The 11,656-nt window shown below is 39.4% G+C and overlaps 1 protein-coding gene across 1 annotated transcript in view; it reads right to left on the reverse strand.

Moving 5' to 3' along the window:
- The window catches only part of DENND4A (DENN domain containing 4A), an 86,328-nt gene that overhangs the window by 51,368 nt on the left and 23,304 nt on the right, over positions 1 to 11,656 (reverse strand). The window contains exons 4-8 of the mRNA XM_014518245.2: positions 7,516 to 7,585; positions 5,759 to 5,928; positions 4,767 to 5,008; positions 3,012 to 3,078; positions 1,280 to 1,338 (exon numbers count right to left, since the gene is read on the reverse strand). Of these exons, the coding sequence (XP_014373731.1) occupies positions 1,280 to 1,338; positions 3,012 to 3,078; positions 4,767 to 5,008; positions 5,759 to 5,928; positions 7,516 to 7,585 (608 nt within the window). The remainder of the gene's footprint in view (positions 1 to 1,279; positions 1,339 to 3,011; positions 3,079 to 4,766; positions 5,009 to 5,758; positions 5,929 to 7,515; positions 7,586 to 11,656) is intronic.

Consider the following 11,656-nt stretch of genomic DNA (forward strand, 5'->3'; position numbering starts at 1 on the left):
TAGGATCTGGAACCAAATTCCAAGAGAAGTGGTGCTGGCTCCTGCCCTGGGGGTCTTAAGACGAGGCTGGATGAACACCTTGCTAGGGTCGTTTGACCCCAGTACTTTTTCCTGCCAGGGCAGGGGGTCAGACTTGATGATCTGCTCAGGTCCCTGCCGACCCGACCAACTACGAAACTGTTCCTACACCAGGGTGTGATGCATGACAGTCTCCCCACAGTTCAAAGCTTGCTGTAGCTTGGGACTCTGAAAAGTGGTGCCAAAGGATAGGTTTTGGGTTCTACACCAAAAAAAAAAAAAAAAAAATATTAAAAAATTCCAGTTGTTGTAGATTAAATAATTGTTCTTTCTTCTTCAATACTGCTATTGTGAATCACACTGTTTAGTAGAGCTGTGCGAAGCTTCAGTAAGCCAATTCAATTCAGAGGAGGTTCAGCCCCATTTGGTGGCCAAATCTCCTTATCTGAATAGAATCAGGAGACCCGTTAATCTCTCCAGTGCTGGTGGGAGCAGCCGGGGGAGCCTCGGCTTGAGCTGGCAGCCCCAGGAGAAGCCGTGGCTCATCTGGCTGCTCCCTCAGCTTCCCTCCTGCCGGGGCGAGGCAGGCAGTGCTGGCAACTCGGGGACAAGCTGCGGGGGCTGAGGGGAATGACTGAGAGCAGAGGGATCAAACTGGGAACTGGGGGGGAATGATAGGGGGCTGGGAGAATGAACCAGGGCTTCCCCCCAGCTCCTGGTTCACCAGTTCCTGGTTTGATCCCCTAGCTCCCCAACCATTCCCCCCAGCCCCAGCTTTTTGGGGGAGGGCACCATATAAATAAATATTTTCAGGTTAATTGTCCAAGTATTTTAATTAAATAGCAGGAACATATACCCTACATTTAGCCCATTTAAGACCTCCTCCTCAACTATGGAGCTGCTACCAAGAATCTCCATAGTTAAATATATGCATCACTATGTTTTTACAGTAGCAAGTGAGATTTTTAAAGAAAAATAAGGGAAATTATCTCAGTAAAAGTTTTGGAATATAAAATAATGTAATGTTAATTCTGTTATTATTACTAGAATGACTTACATTATTTTAGACTGCCATAGAGTATAGACTTAAAGTTCATACTTAAAAATAAGTAAAAATCAGACAAACACAAACTGCTGAAGACTGTAAAAGTGATTTTATACACTGTAATATCTCAAAGTCTTAAAGCTGCCTGCCCAATACACAGCCATATATCAAATACACAGCCATATATATTTTAAACAAAATTATAGTTACACTTGCCTTAGTGGTAGAGGCGATGATACAGGCTGACTAAGAATCAGGTTATCGTGGGGTGATAGCTAAAAAAAAAAAAAAGATTTTTGTATATACATTTTTGTGGACATTAGAAATACTAAATATTAAAAATATACTAAATGTTAAAAAGGTTAAATGACATTAAAAATTCACACTGAATATTAATACCTTCTTACATTTTAATATTTTACTTATAAGATTTAGGAGACACTCTTCCTTTTCTTGCAACAGAAAGTTGTCTGTCATCATCTTACATACCGAGAAGGAGTGATTAAAATATTATATACCCACAGCACATCTAGATTAGGGTCTGTCAACCGTCCAAAATGAAGCCTTTAATATTTTAGGTAAACAATGACCTAGAGCCCAGACGTTCCTTCCATCACAAGATTGTAAAATAACACTTTCTACAGAAGATAAGGCCAGATTCTTGGCTGATGTTAAAACAGTTCAGCTCAACCGGATCTAGTCTAAGACGCTACTCTACAAATCATCTTTCCAAAGGTTTCTTCAACAATGAATCAAGAGCACCTGTTTCCAGGAGAAGCATGCAGGGTCATACCTGGAAGGGATGCAGCAGGACTGGGCACTCCTGCTCTTCAGAGGTGGGCTACATGCTCCTGCTGCAACCCTGTTCAGTCCGGCTCTGCAAGAGGCACACGGGGCAGTTCCCCCCGGCAGCAGAGGTAATGGTGGTGACACTCTGGTTGAGAACCACTGAGGTAGGCTGAGACAGCACAACAGTGGTTCTCAACTGGGGTGCCACCAAATTTAAAAAGTTATGGAGTGGTGCCCTGAATCGAAAAACATTGAGAATCACTGTTCTACTCACTCAGAGTTTTCCCCTAAGTCTGTAGCTGTCACGGGAAGTCCTAAGACCAAGTCACCAAGGACCAAATACCATTCTGAAACTTGGTCAGAACCAAAGGATTTGAGTTCAATCATTTTGGATACACGGCTATTAAACTGACTCATCTGTTCTTAGGTCTGGATTTTTAACTATTTTCTCTATCCTGATTGCCTCCTGATGAACAAGAGAAACAACCTAACTGGGTTTAATAAGCTTTAAAATAGCTCCCTCATGAAATCCTCAACTAACAAGATTTTGTTTTTACCCCTGCCAATACTGCATGCGGTTGAAGAGAAGATACAATTTGAATTGGCGATCAACCCAATCCAAGTGATTATGCCACTTTTACATTGTGGAGCTTGGAGAGATTACCTTGCATGAATGGACAGCAAGGGTCACATATTTGATAAATTGTGCCTCTAGTGAATGTGCATTGATTCTACAGATTTCAGTGGCAACTATACACAAGCAGACAGCAAAGTAAGGTACATTGAGGGGAAACAAGTGGCCACAAAGAATTTATTAATACCCCAGATCTAGCTTAAAAATCCCACCCAGTTTCAGTTGATTGCAATACATAGAAGAAAATACTTTCAGGAGCTATTGTGGCTTCACAGAGATCCTCCAGCTTTTACTCTCAATTGTGACATAGCTGTCCCCACCCAAAGTCAGTTTTGCTTATTCCTTATAATGCTTTGGAAAACGCAAACTAAACTAGTGGGCTAAAATCAGTTCTTTGCAAATTCTTTGTGAATCTGGATATAAAAAGTTTTTTGTTTGGATATTAACATGTACATTATATTTTCACACAGACAAAGCCTTACCTTGACATATGCCATAGTTAAATAAGAAAGAATTTACACATACCTGAACTAAAATTCTGGGTCTCTGAGGGGATGGAAAAGGAACTTTGTGCATAAAATGGGAAATGTGTCTAAAGAAAAAGAAAATACTGACTTTAATACAAATGGATAGTTTGGGAAATACACTATATTGCCTCCACTATGAAGAGTGATTATATAAAAATAATCTATTTGCTCAGAAGACTGGATCCCTATGTACATTCAGCCATATTTGTGCTTTTATTCAGTTACTAATGCAAGCTTTTGCCATTTATAGTTCTAAACAGGAGAAGTAAAAGTTGCCAGCCAGGACAAAATAAAACAGGTTCTTCTTACCCCAGTGCAGTACCAAACCAATGTGACTACGCTGCTGTTGGCTCTGGAGCCAGCCGGTGCAGAGCTAGGTCAGGTCACTCTGTACTGCAATATGGCCTTCATCATGCAGATGATAGTCCATGAGCAAGCACATTTATCACTAGCTTGAGGCATTGCTGCCCAGCACTGTATTACGTCATTTAGACATACCATGACCGTGAAGATGCTGGGTATTTGGACACTTTGGAAATGTACATGATCATTTTAATTCCTTTTTGTACGTCAACACAACTGGCTGCTAAAAATCCTCAACAAAGAAACGTACAGTCAAGTCAACCACTCTGTTACTCATGTGCAGGCCCAGTGAAAGCAGTGGAACAGCATCATCCCAAAGGACACAATTTGGCCACGGGAACCTGTACTGGTAGCAAGGTGACAGAAAACAAGGTTCTCTCCCACAGCCCATGTTAGGTTTACCAGGCTGGCAATGACACAAATTATCCTCCTATTTCTATCTTTTTAACTATTAATCTTGAATCCCACCATGTCACTTTAGTTATCTCTTGTCAGAAACTGGGGGAACTCAGCATCATAACCAGATAAATGGAGCCCCATGCTAACAGCATTTGCAAATGATGGGTAGCACAGTAACGTTAGGGAGACCAATGTCAATGTATTTCTATTCACGGCCAGCTTCTAAGACACGAATTATACATAAAGATCAGTGACAAAAATATTTTCAGATACCTGAAATGATCTTTGATTCTAAAGATAGAAGACAAAAGCTTCTTCCCATGCAGCACCTTAAATTCCCAATGTCTTACTTATCAATAAGTTTAATATAAAATATTATTATTTATAGAATAATAATATCTAAAGAGTAATGTCTGTAATCTTCATTCAAACTACAGACATTACTCTTTAAATACAGACATGTATATCAGATTTTACAAACCTAAGGATTAGTCTCACTTGTGACAATCCAATTCAGATAACACGCTGCGAAAGGTAAGACTATCAATATAAAATCCAACCTGATTTATCATCTCTAAACACACACATAATAAATATTTGAAAAGTACAAAAATACATGTACCATTTTCAGCTTTATTTCTTCTCTATCTGATAATATGATAAAGAGCTTATAATCTTACCTCTAAGCAAAACGTTAAAAAAAATCCTGAGATCAGGCTGGCAATTTTAAAAAGAACTGAACTGCTTAAGTGGCATATACAGAAGGGATGAAACACACTTCTCTAATAATCTGGGCCTTTTTTTTTTTTTTTTTTTTTTTTTTAAAGAGAAACAAAATTTATCCCCGCTGGAGGAATGAGCATCTGATTCACTATAACAGCAGCACAATTAAGAAATGAAACATAAATCACTTTGATATGTCAAAGCATCACACTCATCTATCAAAGTAATATGGAGAGCTTGCAATCTGAATTTCTTTGAAATAACTTACTTCTCAATAGGCAAGACATGTGGGCCAGAGATGGAATAACGATATAGGAACGTCAGAAACTTCTTGAAAGCATCAAAAAAAGGCCAATGAGAAAGAAGACATATACACTTGTTAGTCTGAACTGTTTTGGAGCTATCCAGCTTCCCATCTCCAGTCGTCATTAACCCCAACTGAGATTTCTGTTTTTCTGTGAGATTCTCCTCAGGATATGCTTCATAGAACTGAATAGCAGCACCATATACCTGCAAACAATAACGTATTTCATGTATTTGTCTAAACCTTTAAATAATAAATTGAAAGTTATACGCAAATCTATATTCTGCAGTGTTAAATTACACGTACTGCATCTTTTAAATAATGTCTTTAAAATATTCTTGCAGTCACAATAAACCTCACCCTCTAAATATTTTTAAACCATAAAGCCCCATGTAAAAGGGAAGTTAGGATAAGTGTTCTTAATGCAGATGAGGAAGTAATGCTGTTGTGCTCAGCTGATATTTCAGGTATTTGGGGGCTATTCTGTAAGCAGTTCAAGATATTAGCCCTCCTCTATGCCACTTCACATTATGCCAACAGTATATGCATGGGCATAACGAGGCTGTAATTTGGATGCTTACTGTACAAAAGTCCTAGCTACTTGTATGTAAACTCACTTTATTGCTTGAAACCACAGACCTAGAAGAAAGTATAGTACTGGTAACTGAAAAAAAGCAGGAGGGAGGGAATTTTGTTTTATCTGAGCCAAAGCCAACTGAGGTCAATGCAAAGACTCATCCTTGACGAACAGGCTCTGGATCAAGCCCAAGCTTGACCCATCTGTGGGAATACCTTTCATCATCACTCTTAACAAATGTCAAGCTGTGCGACCAAGTGCTCTACCGCTACTGATAAGGGGAGTCTGTGTTTGTAACCTTGTTGTTTTTGTAAACATTAAACACTGAAGCTTACAAAAAAGAAATACCTAATACTAATGGTTATGGTTTTACAAGTACCTTTGCTGCTGAAGCTCCAGTTAATACAAATGTAGAAAATATGGGAAGTGGGTATTTGCTATTAGGAGGCCAGCATTCAATCGTTGCACCCATGGGTAAGCAAAAGAGAGGCACAGATTCTGGTAATGGGAAGGACTCATAGTCTTCTTCAGGATACCGGCATATTAAACCTATTAAAGCAATTTTTAAAAAGACAGTTACATTCCAACACAAGAACTGGGTGCTCATATTAACCCATTTCCTAAACTAATGTGCATTAGATATATATTAATAGGCATTAACTATATTCAAACTCATGTTCTTGTTAAGAGATTGAATAGTTTCAAAACACACGGCCTAGTACAAGACAAGTTAACAGCACAAACCCAGATAACTATAGGTCATCACTTGACTAAAACATGGCACAAACTAGGAAGTACTTGATTTTCTAGGTACTGCTCAGAAACATTTATTAATTTCTCCTTTTCCAAATCTAAATTACTTAACACTTAACTAAATACCAGTAAACAAACATTTTATTTAATTTCAAATCCTTAAAGAAAAATTGAACTTAATAAGTCAAGGTCTTAACAAGTCATTAACTGAAAATTATAAGAAAAAATTAAACTGCTAATAGGATTTAACTATATTTAAAAATATTAGAAAAAGTAAAGTAATCTCCTCTCTAGCAAACTGATTTTCCAATGAAAAATTTGGTAATGAATTAAAAAAAAAAAAAGCATGAATAGTACTTATATAAAATGACAAAATTAAAAAGCCAGAGAGATCTTTAAAAGATGTTAATTGGCATAGTATTCACTGACCTGGATGAAGTTATGCTGATTTACATCAGCTGATAATGGTTTTAAATTTAATCAGACTTTTTTTTTTTTCCCTAGTTACAGTTTTTATGGGAGCAGCACCATCAGCCAAATAGAAATGCGTTAAGACATGAATACAAATACATTTAGAATTCAGGTCTGTAGAGTCAAGCACTCAACACCGATACTAAATGAGGATGCTTAAATACTATCACAGCAGGCTTTTATTGTGGGAAAGGGAGGGCGGGAGGCATAAATCTTGCCCCCAACCAGAGAAAAAAAGAACTGAAGATTCAAAATCCAGGATAATTTAAAAGCCAGTTTCACTTTCAGAGCACTACATAAGGCTCTTCTATATCCTCAACCATTTGTCTGCAGCAATGGAAATATGAAGATGTATTTCAGAATTCAGCTAATTTATTCTGATAGCGTCTGTTTTTTTTCTTTAGTCTTTGGTGTATGCATTCAGGGCTGCAACAATAGAATGGATGCATGACTAAACTGAGAAATCAACTCTTTTTCATTATCTAAAATTACAAGGTTATTAAAAACTGTCAAGGGTGAAATCCTGGACTCAGAGAAGTCAGTGGGAGTTTTGCCATGGACTTCAATAGTGCCAAGATTTCAACCCAAAAGGTAATTACAGAGACTGTGCCATATTCTGCATCAGACATGGCAAGCAGTAGTAAGAGCATCTGAAAGCTCCACAGTGAAATCATATAAGAAACTGAGCCTATCTATATTTAATGCAAACTTAAGAATGAAAGAGTATTTTAGACAATTCTAGGGAGTAGTCTGGGTATGTTCTTTCATTAGAAAGTTCTTTGGGTTAAGATTTACTTTAGTTTTCTGTCTCATACAATAGCAACTAAATAAATAGTTCTAGAGAAAAATCTGTATCAAGATGACATTAAAAGTGAGCATATGTACTGATAATTGAAATTCAAGAGTACTTACCAGCTTTATATGATATGGTATTAGTTTTTGCCACAGACTTTTTATAACATAAGTATACTGCTGAGCCCCACTGTAAAAAAAGAATACACTCTTATATTCTTATAGACCAACTTGACAAGGTGTAATAATAGGGTGTGAAATACAGAAAAACATGCGAGGGAAGAACACTCCACAACGCTTACCTTGTACAACAGAGCTATACCCCAGGCACAAAACATTTATCATTTGAGATCAGAAACAAGGTTCACCTAATTCAGTATTCTGTTTCGGACAGCAGATGTTTCAGAGAAGTGGTTAGAACCGCACAGCAGACAGATGTGGGATAATCTGATTCCCGACTTACGGGCACGGACAATTACACCAACTGAAATGGTGGGGGATGTGTCATGTCCCAGGCTGCTCCATGTGTCTACTCTATCGCATTGTAAGTGGAAGCTCAACAGCGGTAATGTAGCAGCTGTTGGACGCTGTTGTAAGCTGCCCCAGTTTAGAGTGCTTATTGCACGACAGGAGCAGACACACCAGAGTTGCAACAAATTAGACCAGTGGTGCCCAAACCTTTTGCCCTGTGGACTGGATGAGCAGTTCCAGGTTGGTCTGCGGACCCATCCCACTGCACAGCAACTACCTGTCCATGACCCAATGCCAGCATGTGGGGCTAACCAGGCAAGGGCTGATCCAATTGTGATGAGCTTGGAAATTCAGCGGTGGAGGAGCGATGACAGTGGTGGGGGAGTGGGAGCGTTAAATTGCCACTACTCCCCCACTGCCAAATTTCTGGACCCCTGGAGAGTGCCATGGGTTGGATGACACTGGTCCATAGGTGGGAACTGTCTCTATGGGCTGAGAGTTGAGCACACCTGAATTAGATAATACTTGCTCAGAAGGGGACAGTCACCCTGCCACCCCCCTCCAAGAAAGAGTAATTCTGTTTGTCCAAGACTCAAGTCTTATCCTAATCTCTAAAACTGAAATTTGTTTAAATCCTGAAACATGACGTTTGGTATTTCCTTTTTTTTTTTTTAAACATTAACTATAAAACCCTGGGTATCCTTGTTATCCATATAAATGTCCAATCCCTTTTTGCATCTCATTAAACTCTTGGATGCAATCCTGTTATTTTACTCACCCATGTAGCCAGGCTGATTTTAATGGTAACAACTCCTGTGAGTTGGTGTAAAAAGATTTGACCCATAAAATAATAGATTTTACTCTGCTACCATTCCCACTTCAAATTACACTGATGTCTAATCTTTTCCTGTATTCAACCACTTAACTTATAATTTCACACTCTGTGAAACATCTTAAATGCAACACGTCAAACAATTTTGCAATTGGCTCACTGTTCGATGATGATACGACTTTGAAAAAAGAATTAGAATTTTTCATTTAAAAGAAAATGCTTTCTTATTCCAACTCCAAACGGGCATGGAAAAATAAGAAAAATGGGAAGTGGCCCAGAAGAGAAGAGAAAGACACACTAATGAGTGCACATGAGAGACAGGGAATCTTTCAGGGGTGGGAGAAAAAGGCAGCAGTTTGCAGGTTACTTCACTGGACATTTACAGCAGATACAACGACTCTTGTAGGACTGAAGAAACAATTGAATAATTGCATGCTCTTGAATAAATATCAAGGCATATGACAGGACTGAATTTTAAAATGGACATAAAGCAACTTAATAAGAAAAAAAATAAATGTGTTTAAAAATCTATATTGTGAAAATTGAGAGATTAATTAGACAACAGACTAGTAATAACATTTGTTTTACTTCAGTTTCTTGTATATGATAGCATTTGTGTATAGAGTCATTATTTTAACTCTGCTCATATGAGATTTTTTTCCCCCCTAAAGAATGGAAGAGAAACTTTTTTTTTTTTTTTTAATTTTTTTTTAAAGGAAGACTAGTTGCAAATCACAAAAACTGAGAACGGACTTGGGAAACTAACTTTACACTCAGCTTTTGAGACTGGCTAGATTTCAAATGGATTATGTTCCTTTAATGCCAAGTAGGCATGTTTTAAAACATTTTGCTTGATCAGGCATGGTCATTTTATCATGGGACATAGGAAGTCTCAATCTACTCCTAAATGCTAGCTGTCATCTTTCTTGTTACAGCTGAATTTGGCTGTATTTAAGATCTGTAATGTTGTCCCTGCAAGATGAGCACTTGTAATTTGCATACTTCAGCTGAGGAAACTACAGCTCATTTCCTACATCAGGAGAAAGTACTGCCTGACACAGATGAGTAACCAATTCTTTCACAGGCAGTTGCTTCTAACCGTTCCCTTCCTGTTGTACCAGCACATAAACAGACCAGGGCAACTACAGATCAATGTGACGCACAGCAGAACACACTTATGGATGAAAGGTTTCTGATGTTTGGCATATGAAACCCCCACTTTAGTCTGCCTGCCTACTCTGTATGCCCATGCAACAGGCTTTCACGAATCGTTTTGTTCTGGATACAACTTTTGAAAGCCTGGCCACAGCATTCCCTCTTCACCATGAGGATGAGATACAGCACAAAATGGAAACAAATATATTTTCTCCTACGCATGTGCTAAAGCAGGGGTTGGCAAAATGCGGCACAGGGGCTGGATGCGGCCTGCCAGGCCATTCTATCCGACCTGCGGGGCCCCTAAAAAAAAATTTAGAAAATTAATATTTATCTGCCCCTGGCCGCCTGTCACGAGGCCCTCGATGGCTTGCTGAAACTCAGTAAGCGGCCCTCCGCCCAAAATAATTGCCCACCCCTGTGCTAGAGGCTGTTTCTATACTGCTTGCTGGAGACTCCTTCGATTGAAGTGAATGACAGCAAATGCACTGATTTCACTGGGAGCAGGATTAGGCCTTAACCGTCAATCGACATAAAGTCGTTGACAGTTCTCCACCCATGGGAAGAGGGGGATCCTTTTAATGACCATAAGCCCAAATTAAAATAGTGAAACCAGCAGCATAGGGACATAGCAGATGCAGAAGGCAAACAATCTGCTCAAATCATTACCTTAAGGTCCTAACAAGCAGCTAGCTATTCACCCTTCCAAACCGCTGGGTTAAGAGCTGCTAGCTTACAAGAGTCATTTGACACCACAGCTGCCCCCAAAAGGATCAAAATGCAGCTGATTGAGAATACACATCTGCAACATTATGCAATAAATAAATTCAACTTTTAAAGAGACTCTGTCAATGTGATAAGGTCCAGAATGACAATTTTTTTCTTCTTGTTCTGCACAGTCCATGAAAATGCTCTCTCTCCCCCCATTACTGCCTCTCTGCTCCAAAACACATACCATGCAGGAGGTTGCTCCAAACCTAACATTGTTATAGATACTACAATGTCAAGAGCTATCTTTTCAGATATTCAGATCTTGATCATCACTGGGATATCAGAGTGCTTTGCGAAACAGCACAACAAGAAATAAGGATAACTCAACAGTACCATAAACACATAATGCCAGTAAAATAAAAAAAATGTATGCAACTACTTAGCAAGAGTAATGAATACAGGAGGAGAAGGCTTACTATGTCTTGAAATGTCCCAAATCCACTACTTGCGTTGTTATATCATTTTTTTTTTTTTTTTTTTTTAATTAAAAAGGTCTTGAAATATGGCCAATTGGGAAAAATAAGTCAAATTTAATTTCAAATAGAGGTGTGGCGGGCCAGTAGGGGGCGCTCCTGCGTTGAGCCGCCCTGGAAGGTGGTCGGGAGCAGAGGAGGTGGGGGGCTCAACGCAGGAGCGCCCCCGCAGCCTATTGCTAAGCCAGCGGCAAAACCAGAAGTGCACCTCCGCCAGCACTTCTGGTTTCGTGGCCAACGCTTCCAGGGGGTGCATGGCTGATCTTAGGGGGTACATGTGTACCCATGTGCACCCCCTACATGTCACCAATGCTGGCCGCATATCAGACTGGCACTGATAACAGGAAACTTAATGTTATCAGCAATCAGCTTTTTTTGGCCAATAATGTCACCAGTAAATACCATGTGCATGTGTGCAGCTCCAACATGCACATGGCCAGGAATGCAGCCTGGCAGTTTAGAGAGCAGCGTCCGGCCAGTAAGTCTGTCGGGGGGAAAGGAGCATGGAGGGGGCAGTTTGAGGCCCCCATGGTGGGGAGGGATTGGGGCAGGTGTGGCC

The sequence above is a fragment of the Alligator sinensis genome, unplaced genomic scaffold, assembly GCF_000455745.1.
Source record: "Alligator sinensis unplaced genomic scaffold, ASM45574v1 scaffold210_2, whole genome shotgun sequence".
Taxonomy (NCBI): Eukaryota; Metazoa; Chordata; order Crocodylia; family Alligatoridae; genus Alligator; species Alligator sinensis.